Here is a 22,585-nt window from a genome sequence, read left to right as displayed (position 1 = left end):
TTTAAGCTAGAGTATTTTAATAAGAGTAAACGTAATGAATTCCACACTCAAAGTCGATAGACCAGCCTATCTACAAATAAGTCCACAGCTAAGCGGGGCGCGATATTATTTGGCTTTTCCACAGAATTTTATTTCGATTATATCGATTACTAAGAAATCAGAATTCGACGTTTGTAGTAGTTATGAGAGCATCACTATAGAGAAGAACTTCGAGTTCGATTCGGATACACGCACGCAACAGATTTTCTTTTATAGATTTGAAATGCGGAGTGTTACCATTTAATTAACCGACTTCAAAAAAGGAGGTTATCAATTTGCCTTTGATTTGCCTGTATTTATGTAATAATGTGGGCTTATAAAGACATGTGCCAAATTTCATAGGTGTAGTATGTATGTTTGTCCACGCATCTCTCAGAAACTACAAGTCGTAATGTAATAAGTCTTTTTTTATGGGATTAAGTATCGTTCAACTTAGGGAAGATGGTTGGAAAACAGTTAAAAATAAAGGCACAGAAAGTAACCACGGGCCACGGTGGAGCATTTGCAGGGTTTGCAGGTATTGAAAAGGGTGCTGGTTGCGCCGACTTCAGAAGTCAGATTCTAACATTACCATTTTTTTTTTGTGTGTACGGTATTTGTAAAATGGTATTACTATTTTGACAATCCATCCACAGCAGCCGCATCTCGCATCATTCGCATCTCGCTTGAAAGCTTCTTTTTTTTTCTGTGCAGTAATTGAGATTGATCGCTTAGTATTTTCAATAATTTGGAGAATTTGTGTTCATTGGTTATTTATTTATTTATGAACATCAATACGTTTACTTTAGAAGTAGGAGACTATATTATGATTAGTGGAGCAGTTGTTATATGTTAAATTGTGAATGTTGTTCTGTTATACCTGGCTATTTTGAAGAGATGGTCTGAAACGGTGTTAAAAGCTGAAGATTCTGCATGTGAGTATCGTGTATATAATGATTAAGTTAGAATAGATCGTGTTCAAGTTTTGTTTATGTGACCTATATTGGTGGATTATTTTTGAACTGTGGCCTTACTTAGTCTTGCAGCTCTACCTATTTTTATTGTTGTGAGTAATGCAGTATGACAGTTTAATGCGAAGGTCGATGTTGTGTGTAACCTGAGTCACCAGTAGTATCATATACAACAGATAACACAGGTCATCAGTTCATTTGATACCCCACTTTATAAACACTTGCCAATGTTTTGCGTCGATAAGCATCGTAAAGTATACAGCTATAAGTAAGTACTTATTATACAGGCATATTTGTGAAGACTACAGGGAAGATCTTTCAATAAAAAAAGCAGTATTTTACATTTTATTATTTTAATATTTTTTCACATTCCATGTCCAGAATGTTGAAAATAAGAGTAAAGGATCTGAGAGTGTGTGTACATCTGCTAATTATTTTATATTGGGGGGTTTAAAATGCCACAATGAAACAAGTGATATAAAAAAGAAATATTGCAATTTGACATTTGCACATATAAAAGTAAGTGCGCAATTCAAACAATGTCAAATAGCAATATTGCTTTTTTAGATAATTTGCTTCAATGTGGCCTTTTCAACCCCCAAGAAGTATATTTTATTAGGTTGTTGTAACCCTTATGAAATTGGTGTAATATAGGTTGTTAGATTAAGAGATGTTGAGAAAATCAAACAAAATGATTTCTTTTTTTGAAAGATATTCTTTGAGTTAAAGTAGTCCATTACTTATTCATAGTGTAAGCAAGAGAATTACCTAATGCTAGTTAGAACAAACTCCAATAACTTAAGATATTATTTCTATGATAATGTGTATGTACAATCTTTAATTAACAAAGAACTATTTTCCATTATCCAGGAAACCAATCATACACAATGGCTTCCACAACAATGATTGAAACGGTTACCATCACACGGCCATTAAAGGTAAGCTCACTATTCCACTGGTATTTTCTTGGTTTTTATTAACACCAAACTTTTTAATAAAGAGTAAGGGTTAGGGGTGTTGAGGGTAAGTCAATTACTAATCAATCTTCAAAACTTCATTAGTTTATATTTCTTGCTAATTTGAAATATTTTGTCATAAACATTTATATTCCATGGAAACAAAGACATTACTATAAGCAACTTATATCAATGGAACACCAGATGAAACATAGATTTCCTGATAATTATACTTTTATATCACAGGAAGCACAAAACCACTTTAGCAGCTAAATATTTGAATGAATCTAATTGTTCTACTTTATCTTAAAGTTTAAGCTACTGACTAAAGGAATTTCCTTTGTATTCACATTGTGCATTCTCTAGTATAACATACTAGCATTCTTACTGAGTTATCTGTATTGTATTTCATATCAAATAACAAAAATGTAGAGTAGGTAGGCACCTAGTAATACGTATTTAATAACAATGCGTAAAACAGACTTAGTCGAACTGTGCAGTGTCTGTGCAGCAAATAAAATGGATTAGCCGAGTTTTTCCACCGCGGGTTTATTTAATATTCACGACCGCTGATCCAATTTAAAAAGCCTTTCCGCGCACATTTCTCGTGGAAACCTGGTAAGTGCGCGAAGCCCGGTATTGGATTAGTGATGCTAGTTGTGCGTTAGTGAAGATTCGCAGCGTGATGCAAACGCACGGAAACTTGACCGCGAGCTACTTGTGGCAGCCGGGAGAGTTCGCCCGCCGCATGCTCGGGGAGCGGCCCTCGCCCGTGCCTCCCACCAGGGAGCTCTGGCCGCCGCCGCAGCACCAATTGAGCATCAGCACTCTACAAGTCGCTTACCACCAAGACGACTCGTACTCACGACGAGCTGCCACTCTACCGCCGCAGCCCTATGTTCCCACTACAGTACCCATCGAACGCGAACACGGCAGACCTCGCGTGTGCACTGTCGGAACCAACACAGATCCGCCGCAGACTCTATTGTCCAAGCTGAGAAACTTATTCAAAAAACAAGATGAAGACGTTCCGATAGGACACCCCCCGCCCGGTCGACTTACGGCAGTTCCAAGAGAAACCGCTTTGGACACGAAAGAAGAAGAGAATAAGGCGCGTCGAGCATTAAACGGCATAAAGAAGGCAATATCAGGGGCGAAATATCGCATCGCGCCAGGTACTGAAACCGTGGACAGTCCGAAGATAGTGTACGATGCGCCGAAGCCTGGTGACAGGATGACGACGACGTTTGGAGCGCGCGAGCCGAGGAAGTGGTGCAGGTTGCCCTCGAAAGAGTCTTGTGAGAAGAAGTTGCGCGGCGTGGGCTCATGGTGCGCGGAGCAGCGGCCGCGCCGCCCGCCCCGCCGGGAGCCGCACGCGCCGTGCCTGCAGATCACGCAGGTGTGATGGACACCTTAGTGGACTCTAGTGTAATTCGTATGCTAAGTTAACGCTAGCGCGCAGTGGTGTACCTACTTACGTTAGTTAGCGTTGGTCTAACAGAAAGCTCGGTGAAGCGTGAACAGTTCATCTTGCGACAGATGTACCTCTGGCTAGCCCAATTGGGAATATAGTCGTGAGCTTATGTGTAAGCCTGCTCATTCCATTGTTAAAGAAACTTGTTAAATAAAACGAGAAGTACTGATTGTACAAGTTTATATTTCTTAAGAACGCTAAGCGATATTCGTGTTTGTGTTGTAGAACGATCGAAGTTTAAGTAGCGTTTTGGCTAATAAATGTGTCTCCGTAATCTGTGTTTTGTTGGCGCGCGGGGTGTGGAGGGCGCGGGGCGCGCGGGCGGCGCCAGTCCCGCGTCAGGCGCCGCGCCGCCCGGTCCGCCCGCCCTGCACGCCCGCCCTACAGCCGCGTCGATATATATACCCTTCTGCCCCTTCTACCACAAGTTCCTCATCCATTCCTTTACCACACCTTTTTACTAAATGCTGTAGACTCCACTCAAAGAAATTAACTTGTGGCGGAGTCTTACAAAGCGCTGAAAGGTGATTTTTTGTATAGAAGCACGAAACCGGCGCGACCCACTGCGCAAATCTCACGAATGAAACCGAAAATTAGGGCGAAAAAATATCTTGTTTTCTATACTTATTCAGACGTGGTAATATGTTATTTTGTCACGGTTATGTGTAAAACAATTTTTACAATGAGTAATTACTTAAATGGGCTTAGTTTTCAGTAAATAAACATTTAACTGTTAATGAGTAGCACGACTCACGAGGCGCTTAAATTTTTTGATGACGTACCTACGATGTGTAGGTTTTGACAATAATTTTAATATCAATCGAATCCACTTCGTAGGTAATCATACGTCTGTAAATGATTTATGGTTTGTAGATATTCCTAAAAATACCCATTGTATGTACACACTAAAAAGTGTTAGGGTTGCCCACGATCCTTGCGCTATAAAACAACATAACAGAGTACGCATGACTGAGTGCGAGAATTTTAATTAAAATGCCATCAAACTAATCTGATATCTACCTCGAAGCCTATCCAGAACTTATCTGCTACATAAAGTAGGCATTTATCTAGCAATAGGCTATCGAGTAGTTCACCAGCAAATGATCAAACAGGCCCTTATTAAAACCGTTAGTCAGAATGTAACTGTGAAAGTGTTTTATTATAAGATCCATATAAAGTGGTTTAACCTCGATCTGAGTAATCGCAGATATGCAAGCCTTTCACTTTCCGACGGAACAAAACATCCAGATTTCTCTGTTTATTTATAAGCTCAATGGAGCATGTGTCGCGAGCGAGTCTGCTGACGGACGTAGTTGCGGGACGACTTCCTCGGAATATAACTGTACATGTATATACGTGTGGAAGTAGGTATTCCACATATCTTCCAAACAGGATGTTCCCGCAGGTGTTATGCGGGGCAAAGTTGTAGGAAAGCAAACAATACTGACTGCATTGCGTTTGTTTTGTTCTAACACTTTAAACAAATACGATTCGATGTACGAGTTTTGTTTATTATTTAGATCAGACGCTAGCTTGTGTACAATAATAGTCCATTGTTTTATAATGCATTTCGTCATTGTGGATTGTAGTTCTAATGCATAATCTACGTATAGTCCTCAGATTTAGAATTAATTCAGAGTAGACTGGTCGATATTGCACCGTTAGCAAACTACCTACCACGTTTAGGTATATCTAGATATTCAGTTATAATGGCCGAAGAGCTAATTATAAAATACCAGTAGAGCTATAAAACCGAAAAACGACATTGATAAAGACATTTTGTCACGCCAAACCGTTGACCGAATTACTGAAGCTTTTTATTGCGTGCTCCTTTCGTATGTTTGTGGATACAGCAGTTTTTGTCCAGCGAGGCGAGCGGGCGACCTCATTTGTGACAATCTCCCCCAACGCAAGCACGTGGTGCTGCGCCTGACCTAAATTAGAAGGAACTCATGCGGAAGGGGTAGCATTTCAGCAATCTTGACGTTGTGACGAAAACGTCGATCGACCACGACTCGACACTGATTTATATTCTCGTCAGCTACACCTCATTAAGGTCAACTGCTACGCTTTGATTCTATCACCATGTCGTCAAACGACACGCGAACTCATCTCTTAAAATTCGTGACCTACGAACGTCTCGTCTCCCCTTTCTATTGACACCATCAATCTCATTTCAATTGATGATTTGCTTTAGGTACTACCGAAGACTTTTTCGCTTGTGTTTTACCTTAAAATCAATTGACGTTGACGAATTACGCTCCATCGTTTTCCGAATTGGTTTAGTTGTCCGAGGCTGTTTAGTTTGGCTAGGAATGCTAGAACGAAAAGTACTTTTATATTCGACCTAACTGAATGTTGATAAGAAACCATTCTAAAGACTTTTTGTAATATTTCTCCTTAAAGCCCCAATCAGGAGTTAAATTGCAACGAAAAACCCCGTCGCGACAAATTCGTGTTGTCGTCAAACATTTTATCGAAAGTTACGACATTAAAGATAGAGTGCAGTATACTGACTGGAATTGTGTTGGCGTTGGTTTCTTAGTAGAAAACACAAAAAGAGTGTGATGTTGTGCGCATAGTGAGTGTGTGTATGCGGAGTGTGGTGGAGGGCCGCTAGCGCCGCATGCCGGGGCGCGCGGGCGCAGGCCCGGGCGGGCTCCGCTCCAACCCGCGCGCCCTCAACCCACCGGTACTGCCGCCGCCTCCGCAGTTCGCTACCGAAGACGAAATGCCTGCCAACCAGATTGCACAGGTCCTTCTCAGCTACAATTTTTTTTCTACATTGTTTTAAGTTTACGCGGCTATTATAATAATTAAAACACATAATAACGGGTTCTATATCCCTGCTTTAAACGCGGTAAGAACCCATAATAAATTATGTGTTTTCATTATTTTTTTTCTACTGTTGAATTCTTTTTTCGGTTACATCTTGATTATTATAAAGTTTCGTTGGGAAGTCTGAGGACTTTGTTGATAGTTGTACTTTCGTTTTCTACAGAACAAGTTTCAAAAGTTACATCAGCCTATAAGAGTAATAAATAAGTCTACTGCTCAAATGGATCAAACACATGCTTATAGATTCAATTGTTTCCATAGTAGAATAGGAGGGAAGTCCTTGCATCTTTCAATTAGCTCGAAGATTTACATTCTAAAAGACTTTTGTATGATGCATGGTTTAATTGAGATTGTTTCTTCTCTCGTGTGGGTTGTGCTATCAATACAATAACCGACCATACCAACACTGCGTCCTGATGTCAGAGTTATTGAGTTAAGTCGCCGAGGTCCCTAACATGGCAGAGTTGAATGAACATCTAAAACATTAGATGAAAAGGTATTAGAAACCTTTTTGTCTTCTGAAACACATTCCCCTCATAAGTGTCTTTCGTTAACATTCAACTACACACTACTACACCGGCCACTACTACTATAACGGCCTCTGTGGTCCAGTGGTTGAGCGTTGGGCTCACGATCCGGAGGTCCCGGGTTCGAATCTCGGTGGGGACATACCACAAAAATCACTTTGTGATCCTTAGTTTGGTTAGGAGATTACAGGCTGATCACCTGATTCTCCAAAAAGTAAGATGATCCGTGCTTCGGAAGGCACGTTAAGCCGTTGGTCTCGGTTACTATGTAAGTGTCAGTCGTTACATGAGCTATGTCAGGGGCCTTTGGCGGCTCAAAGACACCAGGGTTGATGAGGTTCGTAATTCATCTCACAACCCACATGATAAGAAGATAGAACTACTATGTTAGAAGTTCGACTTTCAGCATTAGACTTGTCAAATTTACTTTGAATGATAAATCGATCAAAGCTCATAATATCAAAGCAAACGCCAAAGCATGTATAGCCAAACCAGATTGCTCTGCTTGTCAAGTGTTTGTATCGTCAAAACGGAAATTGGATTCTCGGCATTTGCTTTTATTACGCATACACGATGGAACACATTGTGCCGGATATTCCCATTTACGGAAAATGTACTCACAATCGGAGTTTGCATGAATAGTGTTCATTCCATTGGCGATAGAAATTGAATTTAGTTTCGGCAAATATAACAAAGTTCCTGTAATTAAACTTGACCCAGATGCTCCCCTAGAAAATGCGTTTATGACTATTAATCAAAGCATTATTTTGTCTGGCTGGGCCCCTCTAATGTCCGGTTGTGAACACGTGAACTTGGCTTTGTAATTTAATGAATGAAATCCCTCTCGACGACAGATGTTTCCGGTCGAGCTAATAAAATGGAAATAGTCATTTGTTCCTTTTATCTCAATCGCATACATTGGACTGCTTAATACAGTTCGTTTATTAGACCCCATATAAGTTTCAAATTATTTATACCTTCCGCTGTCTTTTTTCTTGAAATGTTTGTCTCATTGATCATAATATATGTAAGAAAATTAAGTCGCGTTAAGTTACTCCAACATTTATGATAGACTATATTGAAGTTTCAGTCGCATAAATTGAAAACTTCGCGATCCCCAGAGGTGTCAGACGTGAGTCGGGTCTTTACGTGAGACAATAACAGACACCCTCCGCGCCGTTTGAGGAGGGTAGGGTAGGGTCCGAGAGTAGGAGTGGAGCGCGCGCTAACAGCTGATGGCGCGGCGGGCGCCCGGCGGCGCGCGGCCTCGATCGATGGCCGCGCCCCGCACCCGCGTCCGCCGCCGTCTCCCCTCGAGACGCACCTCTTACTTTTCCGCTTTTCTTTCCAACGTGCTCCATTGTGCCCCCACTTGGCACTTCGGCGGAGGGCGCAGATTACTTGGGGCGCAAATATGCGTGTGCGTGACTGTAATAGATATAACGATGTTAACGTCTCATTTGTACCTCCGTTCTTCGACATTATTGTTTCACTAATTAACGGGGTTTGCGGTCGTGAAGTATGTCGGTATTCGGTAAGTGAATACTTAAACATAAACAACCCATATTTTACGTCCCACTGTTGGGCACAGGCCTCCCCTATAGCAACCGGAGGAAGTAGCACACTCCACCACGCTGCTCCACTGCGGGTGAAGTGAATACTTAGTATTGTTAAATAATGTATAGTTTTTGTAATTTGTTATGATTATGATACTTTTCACAAAATAGGGCTTGAGAATCGTAAGCATTTCGCATATAAGTGAGATTGCTTCTCATGTTTGTTTCCAGTTTTCTTGTTCTAGTTTGCACCTTATTACTCGAGTCGTGGCGCGATGAATGGCGTCCTCTATACAAAATTCTCGTATATACGGCTGCATGTAGCGCTGCACTGTTTTAGTTCGTGAAACAATGCGCTTTGTCTATCACGGCGAGTTTCTCTGGGAAAATCTTTTTTCACTGTACTTCACTTTCATAAAATCCCTAGGGTTGTGTTGTTTTGATATGGTATAGTATAGGTACATGACGTGTGTGTATTAAGTTACTTATACGTGTATATGTTATTCATATTTTTGATGTAGGTAGGCTTCCAAGTCACCTTTTTGATTGTTGATTACTTCTTCCCACATCCATGTCGTTTTTGTAATGCTTTAAACGTAATACTTAAAGATATAAGTTTAAAAACTAACCGACTACAGGTTCGGGTTTTAGTTTTTAACTTAATATTTTTATTTTTATTTTTTTGGGTTTTTTTTTAATTTTATTAAGAAAATTTGCTTTCGATACGTGTTTTATGTAAGATTTTAGATAAAACCTATCCGGGACATGTCTGAGCAGTTATGTATCAATGCAACGTAATTCGAGTAAATACAAGGAATCCCGCAAGTAAAAGCTAGTAATATGTACATATTTGAAATGTGCAAATTAAGCCCTTTCATTTGATACCCAACACAATAACTATCGAAAAATCGTAACTTTTTCGTCCTTAGTTTATGTCCTCTAGAGGGCGCCATATTGAATTTAGCGTGATATCACATAGCCTATAACCACCGGACAATAATAATTGAGACGGTTATAGTGGTACCTCGTTTGTTAAATACAGACAAAAGTTGGGTGGGACTTGCATACACACATACATATATATATAGCGATCAAACACATAACCCTCCTTTTTGCTTCGCTGCGGTCGGGTAATAACTTAATAAGAAATAAAGTTTAATTTCAAACCAATATTTGATTTTTTTTTGATCTTATCCTGTCCTTTCCTGAGGTAGGAATATTATCTAGGTACATTTATAGCATCAACCAACTTAACCTCGTTGAGTTGGTCAAAAACCCTGGAAAACCAGAACAGGGCAAGAGTTAAAGTTAAAGCACAGATTTTAGAGTAGTCTCCGATCCAATTATCAGGATCGATGCAAAATAAGCGCTTGATTTATTGGAACGGGCACGTACGTAGCCGATATCAATTAGGTATACTTATAACTACAGACTACAGCGATTATTACATTGCTCTGTCCACCGGGCTAGATGCGTCAAGGTCACGGGTTTGCCGATCAGATCGTGTAGTGTAATAGCAAATCGGCGGGGCGTAACCATGGTAACCACGATCTCAAACAAGTTGGTGGAGAGTAACCATGGTAACCACCCGTGACCTTGACGCATCTAGCCCGATGTACATAGTAATGTAATAACCGCTTACACTGTACCAAATATAGACGAAGAGTTTGTGGTTTTTTAGGTACAGAAATAGAATATTTAAATCGCATCAGAGCTTTCCGTACTTTCTGCCTGTACGGTGGGATAATTGTCTTGGTATAGGACATAGGTAATGTTTATTAATTCATCACCTAACATCCACCAAATCTGCTTACTTAACCCGAAGTTGTCAGGTATTTACAAAAGCGACTGCCAATCTCACACCTTTCTACACGAAAGGTAATCCAGCGTTACACTGGTGAAACACACAAAGGTAATCGGGTCTGCTCTTGTCTGATCAAATCATTAAAAGGAAACTCATCCGGATATCTCCGGAAATGCTCTTTCTCAGGCACTTCCTTTTTGTGATCTATATACGAACGCGGAAACGAATCCGGATTCCGGATTCAATGGTATAGAGCCAGAGAGAACCTTCAACTTTCAGACTTAAGGGCGCAAGTAAGGTAACGGCCTCCGTGGTCCAATGGTAGAGCGTTAGGCTCACGATCCGGAGGACCCGGGTTCGAATCCCGGTGGGGAAATATCACAAAAATTACTTTGTGACTTCGTTTGGTTAGGACATTACAGGATGATCACCTGATTGTCCGAACGTAACATGATCCGTGCATCGGAAGGCACGTTAAGCCGTTGGTCCCGATTACTACTTACTGATGTAAGTAAGTAGTCGTTACATGAGCCATGTCAGGGGCCTATGGCGGCTCAATAGTAACCCTGACACCAGGGTTGATGAGGTTGGTAATCCACCTCACAATTAACACGATAGAAGAAGAAGGGCGTAAGTTCTAGCCACAGTGAGTGAGACCAAACTAAGTTCATAAACATAATGCGTATTGATAATATCATTAGGTTTGCTTACCGTTTACCGATTAATCACGGCTTATTATACTCCCAATACGGCTCATAATACAATAATTATGTCGACAAAGCCACATAGTCAATACGTACGTACGGGACATTATGTGCATAATTGTTTGTGTGGATAATGTTCTATAATATGCAACGTTGTGGGTATGTATTGTTGTAGCTGAGTTGTGTTTAAGTACGTTAACAAGCACAATTAATAGATTAGGTGGGTGAAGGGAGTGTGGCAGTGGTGGACTCAAGGATAATAATCGATTGCTCTATTTATAGGTTACTTTATAATTCACGCTATACACGTGCTTTGAAATCTAAGTTGTGACTCATGCAGCTGGCCCTATTTGTTTTTGTGTTAGTGACATCGTAACGAAAACTTTGAGGGATGATTGAGACCATGATTATGAGTTGATATCAAGTGGAATTTTCCGTCGCAAAAGTATGGAACTGAAAATAATTTTAAAAAAATCTTGAATTTTTCGACAGGAAATTACACTTGATATCATCTCAGAATCATGGTCTGAACCATCCCCGTCAGTATTTATTTATTTATTTACACAGACCAAAATATTATTATTACAGGCATATCTCCCAATACAATAATATTTAAATGACAATAAACAAAAAAGAAAAACTAACTTATGTCAACTTAAGAATAAAAATAACATTCATAGCCATTATCTTAAAATTTAAAGGACAATAAATTACACATGTCCCCAGAAACAAAATTAACCATTAATAAAAAATACAAATAAATTAATAAATTAAGCCTGTCAATTACATACATCATTATCAGACGTTACAAATTCTAATGCTGTTTCTGAGAATTTGACCAAAGAAAATTCCACTTGTTAGTAACTCAGAACCATGATCTGAATCATCCCCCTTAGTATTCGTTACGATGTCACTAACACCCTGTATATAAAAAAAAATAACTCATACATAAAAAAGGATTTCTTTTTCTTCCTTAAATCTTTTGATTGAAGCTTTAACTAATAAATAATACAAAGACTGCCTATAAGAATACAATGTGATTTATCTATTATATCCTATCTATTGTTCTGCGCATTTATAATTAGTCATTTCTTTAAATAGTTTATTACAATGCCGTACATGTCGCGATAAAGGATTGCACGCAGGGTAAGGGCATGTTTCATATAGGTTCTTAAGTCCTACTTGTATAAAGTCGTAAGTTGTAAAGTCCTTTTTTTATTTATTTAAAAGGTACACACAACAGGTAACAATCATTTTTGTTAACTGTTGTGTCTGCAAATTGTGACCTTAAGAGGCGTTCAGAGGATTCATGGTATATAAAATCGATGCAAGTCCATAGTTAAGTTCCTATTGCTCTTCTGGCACTACCCTGTTGATCATAATGTGGAGTGGCTGCAAGTTTCAATTTTGACAATGGCCCCGATTCCTGCAGAGTATCATTATACCTGTCATTTTCTTATCCGCCGAAAAGTAAAGGGACAGATGATTGACAACTCTTAATTTAAAATGAATGAATAACCTGGGCGAATAATAGGTATCTCGCCCATCATCATCATCAACCCATTAACGTCCCCACTGCTGGGGCACGAGCCTTCCCTATGGATGGATAGGGAGATCGGGCCTTAAACCATCATGCGGGCCCAGTGCGGATTGATGGATATTAACGACTGCTAATGCAGCCGGGACCAAGGGCTTAACGTGTCTTCCGAAGCACGGTCTTCCGTGCTCGAGATGAAAACTTTCTTTTTTGTGGTCACCCATCCTATGACCGGCCTTTGCGAAAGTTGCTTAACTTCAACAAACGCAGACCGAGCGCGCGTTAACCGCTGCGTCACCGAGCTCCTCACCCATATGCAACCCGTTTGACGTGTGCTGTCAACTTATTTTGGTCGGGTTATTAGTCAAGATAAAATTTTGGAAGGGATTTTTAAATTTCTGCCTAAAATTGACGTGTTCCATAATTTTTATCCCTGTCGAGTACCCGTCCCTTTCTTTTTCAGCAGATAAAGAAATGACAGTGTAGTATAACTTAAAATTAGATGGTGTGTATAGGGTTCAGCACCACTGACCATAATGTTCAAAGTATACCGGCTTTTCTATACCTTGAGCGAAACAAAAGAAACACGTTTCTTGTATGGGAACCAACACTTCGTATTCCATACCAAAACTCGGTATTTATAGTTCTTGTTTACTATCTTACGTATTTACTATAAAAAAACCCTTTAAAAGCCAGAAACTTTTAGTAATAGTTAGTACGGAATCCCATCCACCACAGAAACACACCGCCTCATTCTTTTGTGACACGTACTACATTTTCTTCGTTTTGTTTTCGTTTCGATAATACTGATAGTGTTTTGTTTTCTGCAAATGTGATCAGTTAATTGATGGCAATGTTTATCTTGTATTACAGGTGATCGCGCTAATATGCGGGTTGTTGGTGGTGATTCTGATGGTGCTGGGCCTGGCCTCGGCCGACTGGCTGATGGCGGCGGGGTGGCGGCAGGGGCTGTTCATGCACTGCATTGACCCTGATGCGCCCACGCCGCTGCCTTTCGACATCACCGCCCAGCCTGGCTGCTATGCCGCTAGACCGGCGCCTTATATCAAGTGAGTACACCAACTACATCAGCTTCTACGCTCTTGGGCATGACTTAGAGAGAGAGGTACATTTTTTCACACATTGTATACTATTTATTTTTAAGATATTTATTGCATTACTGGTGTTATTACAGAGGTTTTCCTAATTGAATAATACATTTTTGTTCATTCTTATTTTCACCGTGAATTGGTGATTGCCCTGTTCGGAGAACGAGTGTCACGAGTTCGAATCTCGGCTCAGGCCAAACCACTGGATTCGATTTTGAGTGTGAATTCAAGTTTGAATCATAGATATTATGTGGTTTCCAGCGGGCTTAGCACCGTAAGAACGCGACTCTTTTTCGCCACGACAGAGATCACCTGTTTCTTTCTGTGCAGTACTGTGAGAGAGTGACGGGTGATGTATGTCGAGGCGAGAAAGAGTCGCGCGCTTACGGTGCTAAGCCCGCAGGATTTGTGCCATGTTAATGGCAATACACTCGCGTTCTATTACATGAAACTTGAACATAGCTGGCGAGCAGTGGGTGTAATGACTATACACCTCTGCCTGCCTGGAAAAAGGCGTGATGCTATATGCTCTTTCCTGTCAAGTACAGGTTAAGTTCGTCTTTCAGCCAGACGTGAAAATAATAACCTTAACACTTGTAGACTCCCGAGACCGTACTCAAAACACGTGTCAGTTGTCCTCAGCGGAATAGAAGGGAAGAACGACCTTTTTTACTGAAAAGGTAACATATAAGAGACACTTCCACGATTTTATTAAAAAAAATCTACTTCGTGTAGATTCACATTTGCCCATATTATAATAATAAAATCTTTATTGCAAGTAACCATTGACTGATGTGTTAGTATAAAAGGAATAATATCAAATACTTTAATGCATTTGGGCGCGTGTAGCCCACTGCAGTGACGCAAATTGGGGCTCTCGTCCGCAATCGAACAGAGAGCAAGGTTGGGGCTGTCCCGTACTCAGCGTACAAGGGATGCGCCCTGCTTGCATATTCTCATGTGATGTCAAATGATCCTGCGTGGTACAATAGCTTGGTACAACTGGTTATGCTATAAGTGTATTGTACGTGATAGAGTTGCAAATGCTTACCTTAGTCTTGATAACTCTAAGATAATACTGTATGGGAAACAGATTGCGTTAGGTTGTTTCTAGGTATATTTTTTTTATTAAGTTACTTAATGATGCTGATTGTGGCAGACATAAACTTTGTCATTTTGACAGTTCCAAAACTAGCTCTAACTTTTTCTTGTATTCATCGCACGTAAGTGAAGGACGATGCTACTTTGAGGCCTGTTAAATACCTAAAATTAAATTATTTTTTGTACACTAGAATCGCTACCATTATTATTATCTATTGATAATTATCTTTAAACTCAACTTTAGTTTTTATACTAATTCGCCCGAGTCGTGCTTATTTATTCGGCCATAACATCTTAATTTTATAACATCTAACTTATAGTATCTATATAACATAATGCATACGTATTTATAACTCGGTTCGGACGCATTTTTAGAGAAATCCCTTAGCGAAGTCTATTTGTTATTATAGTACGTCATTGCTATTGACGGTGTTGTGTGGTGTGCAGGGCAGCGGCGGGTCTGTGCGTGGCGACGCTGGCGGCGGACGTGTGCGGAGCCCTGCTGACGGGGCTGGGGTTGCGAGCCGCCGACCACCGCACCAAGTTCCGGTACTACCGCTTCGCTGTGCTCGCCATGGCGCTTGCACGTATGTATACTTCTTCTATCGTGTGGGTTATAACTTTACGGTTTAGGGTTATTATTGAGTCGCCAAACGCCCCTGATGTATACTGATTGTTATACCCTTTCCACTTTTATCATATACTACGTTTCGGTCCGCGTCAATTTCCGTTAAGTTTTCTGTAATTCGAAGTAAGAATAAGAACCTTCTACAAAGTATTAGAGAACTAGAAAAAAAAAGACGAATGAGATCGATGAAATCGTTCTCAAGTTATGGCGGGAAAAGTGTTTTATACTTATAAACATCGATATCGACGTTTACAGTCTCCATGGTCTAGCTCACGATCTAGAGGTCCGGGTTCGATACCCGATGGGCACATTGTTGAAATCACTTCGTGAGACTGCTCTTTGTTTGATTCGGACAACGCAGGTTGAACCACTTGATTGTCCGAAAGAGTGAGATAGCTCCGTGCTTCATTCACATGGACTAACCATGAACCATGTACCATTGACAGCTAATTATAGGGATGAGAGCTATTATTGTCCTTACAACCCATGAGACAAGAAGAGAAAATTACAAGTACCTATTTAAGGCATACGGAATTTCCGAAAATGAATGCTGCTCTGTTAGTTCGATTGGATTCTAAATAAAATAAATCCAAGAGCAGACAAATCAGCGAAATACTTCTCAATTGAACAAATCCGCGTATTCAAAGAGCCGGGAACAAAGCACCTTAAACTAACTTGGTCCTCTTTTCTCTTTGATAGTTTATGCGTTATAGAAGTAAGCGTATTGATAGATATTAATGTTGGTTTCAGATATGAACACATAAATGTAGCCAGTTGTAACAATAATAAAGTATGAAATATTCCTGATTTGGTAGTTTATCATTTAACGATAATTATCCAATAGATTTTTTATTAAGATAATTTAAAAAAATACAAAACAAAAATGGGATTTTTTATCTGTGTATTACAAAACCCGAAACACGGCCGGCCATAATTGAGCTTCATGTGACGTCACATTTCACAAAATAAACAAAGACTATCTGTCAGATTTCAAGGTATACTGTTTCATACTGTTTGACAGTTTCTTTTTTTGTTGAAATGTGACGTCTCTGGGAAAAATGTCACCTGACCAACCGTTGTCGCGCGAAATTGAAAATAATTGAAGAAAAAATATGTTTTTCACCATAAGATGCCCTATAAATAGCCCTTTCGAGAACATAACATATTTTAAGAGGTATAAAATAAGTGTTTGGTCAAGTAAATTGCTCTTAAGTTCACAAGCTCGGGCTCGACCTACATAACAACACTTTATTTAACAACCTCCTGGAATAATCTTGAGATTTTTTGTACGACATGAAACTTTGTAATTATTAGAATATAATAATTATTTTAATTTTTTTTTTTTACAGTGATGTGCATCTTAATAGCGCTAGTTATTTACCCAGTCTGCTTTGCTGCTGAATTAAATCTCGGTAAGTTATGATGTATTATGCTTTTTAGCCAAGACCGTGTTGTTTGGGTTATTGTGTTATGATAAGAGGTGTAACAAAGATTTCGAAATATTTTTGTATTACGGAAAAAAACTGCCTGTCGATGGGATTCTGCGTTTGTGGTTTGGTTTGAGGCAACAAAAGTTTATGTCAACTTTAATTTTACATAAAAATCTAAACTGATTAGATTACAACAGAAATTCCAATTAAAAATATCCCTACTAAGTACAATAGAATATAAAAGCTTTAAAATCTTTAAGTTCATTCAAAGATTCCCAACACTATAAATATGCAATGTCACATTAGGGCGCCATATTTGTTTTTATAATTCTGAAGTAATTCGTCTTTTCCATCCTGCCTTATCGTATATTTTCTTAATTGCGTGACACTGGCACAATTGTGATCACACAGAAGCCTTTTTTATGATAAAACAACAGGTATAATAAAGTAGATAATTTTGCAGGCAACAGATCAGTTTGGGAGTTCGGGTGGGCGTACGGCGTGGGGTGGGGCGCCGCCATATTCTTGTTCGGAGCCGTCGTACTGCTGTTGTGCGACAAGGAGAGCGAGGAGCTCTACTACAAGGAGCGGAAAGTGAGTTGCTTTTACTGCTACCATAGTAATGTCTCTTTGATACATTTTAGATCTAGTACCAATGCTCATCACCGACGCTTCACTTACAACTCCATTTCGCCATTGAGGAACTGAATGCCGCGAAGCGTGAAAGCTCACATGTGGAAATAAGTGCCATCTACTGGCGGTGTGGTGTATTATTATTCAATATTTTTGCTGTTAGTACAAAATAACGCCACCACCGGCGCTTCACTTGCGTGTACCACAGCGACAACTTTTCTAGCGTAGGAGACACTTTGTTTTCCATAGATATTAGTAACTCCATGCTAATATTATAAATGCGAATGTAACTTTGTCTGTCTGTTACCTTTTTACACTTAAACCGATTTGGATGAGTTTCGGTATGGAGGTAGTTTGAGACCCATAACGTACGAGTACCAAGGGTACCTACAGTAACGGGTAAAGTAACATGTATACAGATACGTAAACCTCACCCAAATTGCCTAAAACCTTTTACAGCATTAAAAACCACATATATGTAAATCTTTATGTATGCGAACCAACTAGACACGTGGTATGCAACCTTTTTGATAGAAAGCTCGCACGGTTTATACTAGCATTGTGGAGAGGTGTTTGATGTGTAGTTGTCCCGGCAGGTGGTGTCCGCGGAGGCGAGCGGGCGCCCCTAGGGCCGCGGGCGCCTGCCCGACCTGGTGCCGTGAGCGCGGCCCCACTCCGCGCCCCGCACAGCGCACACTCGCCACGTGGATCTGACGACGCACACGCGACGCGTGCGCCCCTAGCGCCCTCCCCGACTCACGCCTCGTCTAGCCGCTGTCTGATCACAGAACCGTAACGTTTTACACAAATATACTATTCGATACGTCTTGTCATTACATACGATCCAAAAATGCAGAACTGTGAAGCTCGAAAGTTGACCAATGGAAAGATTCGAGGAAAGGGGTTACATTCAACGGTCAGTTTTTATTTTCCCCGTTTAGTTTTCTAGACGTTGATGAGTTTTTATGACGTTCACAATTTTCATTCTGTTTTTAATTTATAAAATATGTGAACGTAGTATCCCAATACAGGGAAACGAACTCTTAACAAAATATTTTCGCCTTTCCTCTTCTGAAAATTTTTTTTTTGAAGTACGATTTGCATAATAATTGTGATATCTCTTCTAGAATTAATTAGGCTTTCATTTGAACAACATATTACGAATCCAACTTTCGGTGTTTTATGAAATAATCTGTTGGATGTTCCATTATTACATGTTTGTGTCAAAAATTGTTGCGGAATTTTGCGGTCGAACAGCAGCTTTTGATGTATTTTGAATTGTTTAAAGACATGCAGTAGATGTAATGTTTTTAAACCAATTGAGGTACATGAGGTAGTGAGGAGGCAGTGGAGCGAGGGGCGAAGTATCGCGGCTGTAGTAGACTGTCAATCTACTACACTTGCACGGGTAGTGTTTATATCGCGTCGTATTTTGTTAAAAGTTTTTTGTGCTTGCACTGATCTAAATCGTATACCTAAATTGTGATTGTATAGAATCTCAAAATTTTCAGCAATTATTCAGTGTAAGTTCAATTACTTTTGTTTTGATTTCAATGTGTTTACATTATCTGAGTTTCCGCTTTTGTAAATTTGCGATTTCGATAAAGATTCTGCTCCTTATATAAATTGATTGTGATATTGTACACTCGGTAATTCAAACAGTGTGACAAATTAATATCTAGCTTTTGATGTAATGGGATAATTCCTTGGTCAATCAGAAACCGTTTAGGGATTGTCTTTGGGGCCATATTTCTTGTTTTTATTTGTTAGTGTTTAAGTTTGATTGTGTTAGGTCGAGTTAGTGGGCAGCGGTTCTCCGTAGCCCGGCGCGGCGCGCGGCGGACGGGACGCATTCAGCCGTGGCCGTCTGGCTGACGAACCTCGAATGTAATCCGTTCCAAAGAGCGTTAGTATTTATTCGCTTTAATTTATTTGGTTGGTTAGTTGTTTTAGTTTGGTTGCATTATCCGTGGCGCGTGTGCGACGTGGCGTGAGAGCGCGTGTGGCGGCGGCGCGGGCCGGCTCGGGCAGGCGGCCCTCTCGACTGCTACCCATCGCTCAAATATGAATTATATCACTTACTAACCCGCGTTTTGTATTACGAACTCGTAACTAGTGTTAGTGCACAACTAGTGTAGCAGTGTAAGTGACGGACGCTGCGGCGACTCGGGACTGTGTGATAACTAACGTAAGCGTTCTTCGTCGTATGAAATGCAATTACTATGAGATTAACGGGCTATGACTACTGAGATATTTAAAGGAATTAAACTGATCAAAGTTACCTTTTAGTACGGTATACTTGCTGCTGTGTAAAATCTATTTTATTAATAATTATATTATACATGATTATTATTGCCTGTGTATACAGATTGACGCGATGGTGCGGATTGTAGCACATGTTCGTGGTGATAATGTCTTGAATCTCATTCCAGTTTGTTTAGCAAATACGAAAGATTTATAAAAGCTTTTTTGGAATTGAAAATGAGTGGTTATTTTAAAACAAACATGATATTTTCTTAATATATTTATGTAAAAGTAATGTTTAAACCATTTTATTATCAGATGTAATGTAATGAATGAAGATTGTTATAATTCAGTGTAACAGTAATACTTGTACATGTCATGTAAGTGTAATCTTAATGTTACATGTTTAAGATAATTTAAGAACATTGTTGGTATGGTATCTCATAACGATATTTTAGTTTATTGACTAAGTACTAATTTGTTATGGATAGGGTAGTTGCCTAGGTCTAAATACTTCAAAATATGCGAATTACGAAGTAGGTACAAGTTTAATAGGAGTTAATGAAAATCGTTTTCTTCTACTTTCATTTAAAAAAAATAATAGTAGTAGTGTTTACGATTTTTGGTTATGATAATTAACTAACATTGAGTTCTGTATTGGCGCCGGTTCTGACAGACAAAATTAATTTTAATTTGCCTGTTCCACAGCTAATTCTCTCTTTCTTGCTTTCTTAAGTAAGTAAAGGACAGCAGTATTTTAAAACGATCAAATTAAATTAAAATTTGTTTGCCAGAATCAGCGCCATTCTTTTTAATTTTGACGTTTAGTACCTATCTCACTTGACTCATCATCATAATATGTATTGTCCAAACCGTATCTGGCGCCGGCGACTCCTAAATATCTACTCCGGGTCGTTGTTGTGAGCTCTGATGTGGCTAGCGAAACCGAACTTCGACTTGAAGTTCCGGTCACATGGAGCACAATAAAGCTGGCCTGGCGAATTGAGTATGCAGTTGTAGGGTTCACTTGACTTAGTTGGCAACTACCCTATACTAAAATTCATTCCCTCTGTCCTTTGAATGAACTTTTGGTTGTTATGGCTTTAACTATATATTATAGCACTTATTATTTATATCTATAAACCTAATTTTGTGATAATTGGAATGACCAGGCAACTATATGTATAGTTAAGTGCTCTTTCAGTGCTGGAAACTTGTAGTTCTTCTAAGAAATATTATGATCCTGTCAATTCCATGTTTAATATTGCATTTGTGGTATATATTTTGTATATATTTTTTTAATTTAGTACCTTAATAAGCTTTACTTGTTTAGGCCGCTCATTGTTTCCTAGTCCAGCCATATTCAATGCTATTGTGTGAAAGATTATAAAGCTGAAAACATGTGAAATGAGCGATTGTGGATCGAGTATGACTGTACTAGAACAAGATAGCGGTTCGATGACGTCACTTTTTTATAATAAATTGGTTCGACACCTGCGTAATTAAATCACACTGCCATGTAAGTAGAGTCAACGTGTATTTTATTCGTCGGAGTAATTTTTTGATTATAATAACGATATAAATTATTGTATTTACTGTAAGTGTACATTTTACATAGAGAAGGTAACCCCCGTATTAATTAATAGTTATAACGAGTGACATTTAGCTACTTATTTTTATGCACACGGTACTCGAGCAATTTGTCATGTGCTAGTCAAGAATTGGTTGTCATTGCCTATTCAAATAGTAGGATGTCTTTTAAAAGTATAGGTACATAAACTGAGCCGGCTAATTATTTATTGCTCATCCCAATAACGGGCGTGAGATTATGTTTGTGCCATTAATTGCTAATCAAATGTTAAATTGTAATCGTAATTAGTTGCAGTAATAGTTACAGATATTCAGAAATTTAAGAGATTAAGTTTGTGACATCAAATTATCGTGCTGAATAAGCTTGTTACATTTCTTCCCAATTCGTCAACTTCAGGTTCGCCGTATTACGAACTTTTGGGTGCCAGTTATTTAATACATAGCACTGATTATGTTTATCATCCCAGTATATACTAGATCGCGACTTGCAATGACTATACTATGGTATAATGTCGAGTTCGGATTGACGTCGAATCTGAAGACGATTTCGAAACGGAACTATTTAGGAAATGAAAAACGTTAGTTCACGTATGTACTTATCAAAAAGCGAATTTCTGTTCCATTTAATAATTAACCTTGTGAGTTGTTTCTTGCAATAAACATAAGTGTCAACTTTAACAAGCCTCAATCAAAGGAATTGATCCATTATTGCCCATCCGAGGAACGTATGTTAAGTTGCAAATCATGCAAATGACGTAGTCTGATAAAATACATTAATTTGTGAATTTCAATTTAGATATTGCTCGAGTACAAACAATAAAATGTCCATTTTCTTAGCCAAATTATGAGTCATATCATGAGAATGAATAAATTACCTAGTGAAACCAGAAACTTTTGATTTCAAACCATAACATACATACATATCTCAACCTGAACATCTGTTTTCCTAAAACTATTTTCTAGGATGGAAACTTGAGTATTCGGAAAAACCACAAAACACAATAGTCATACAACATCGACGTACATTTCACCGCAGTTTTATCATATCATACGTGAGGTGCATCATCTTATGTATTTATAAGCAGTGTTTTCTGCATTTTATATATAAATTTATTTTTGGGTTGCGCTCCTTATGCATTTCGATACGCGGCGTGAGTGTGTTACTGACTGTATCCATGAATTAAAATCGAGAGCTAAAATACGTGTCGCGAATTTTTCGGAAGTTTATGTAAAACCTATATGACTTACACATAGCTGACCAATAGTGGATGTGTCAAGGTCACATCGAGATCGGGAAAATCAGCTATTAGACTAGCTCGAGATCGTGGTTACTATGGTTACGCCCCATCAATTTGCTATTAGACTACACGATCCTGGTCGCTGCGCCCGTGACCTTGACAGGATGATTGACACAATGTAATAACCGCTTATGACGTAAAAATCGACGATTGTGTTCTTCCTCACT

General features: G+C 39.2%; 1 protein-coding gene across 9 annotated transcripts; it reads left to right on the top strand.

Annotated features, from left to right (window-relative positions):
- The first annotated feature begins 660 nt into the window (after positions 1-660).
- Positions 661-22,004, top strand: LOC126372043 (transmembrane protein 47). 9 transcript variants are annotated; one of them, XM_050017551.1, is made up of 7 exons: positions 661-953; positions 1,860-1,927; positions 13,259-13,455; positions 15,043-15,182; positions 16,573-16,635; positions 17,117-17,247; positions 17,871-22,004. In XM_050017551.1, the coding sequence occupies exons 2-7, from the start codon at positions 1,877-1,879 to the stop codon at positions 17,913-17,915; spliced, it is 627 nt and encodes a 208-aa protein (XP_049873508.1). In that variant the 5' UTR covers positions 661-953; positions 1,860-1,876; the 3' UTR covers positions 17,916-22,004. The 9 variants fall into 9 exon arrangements, with proteins under 9 accessions (XP_049873508.1, XP_049873509.1, XP_049873510.1 ...); XM_050017552.1 differs by lacking the exon at positions 661-953 and adding an exon at positions 1,104-1,257; XM_050017553.1 differs by lacking the exon at positions 661-953 and adding an exon at positions 1,284-1,403.
- The last annotated feature ends 581 nt before the right edge of the window (positions 22,005-22,585 follow it).

Source organism: Pectinophora gossypiella, chromosome 13 (genome assembly GCF_024362695.1).
Source record: "Pectinophora gossypiella chromosome 13, ilPecGoss1.1, whole genome shotgun sequence".
Classification (NCBI taxonomy): Eukaryota; Metazoa; Arthropoda; class Insecta; order Lepidoptera; family Gelechiidae; genus Pectinophora; species Pectinophora gossypiella.
The sequence above is the reverse complement of the archived record's forward strand: the minus strand, read 5'-3'. Positions and strand labels throughout refer to the sequence as shown.

What these genes read in the sequence shown, in the direction of transcription:
- LOC126372043 (XM_050017554.1), top strand. Translation starts at nt 2,631, where the DNA reads ATGCAAACGCACGGAAACTTGACCGCGAGCTACTTGTGGCAGCCGGGA. An exon ending in AGACCGGCGCCTTATATCAA is followed by an intron (nt 13,456 to 15,042) that starts GTGAGTACACCA and finishes TGTGGTGTGCAG; the next exon opens with GGCAGCGGCGGGTCTGTGCG. An exon ending in TGCTGCTGAATTAAATCTCG is followed by an intron (nt 16,636 to 17,116) that starts GTAAGTTATGAT and finishes ATAATTTTGCAG; the next exon opens with GCAACAGATCAGTTTGGGAG.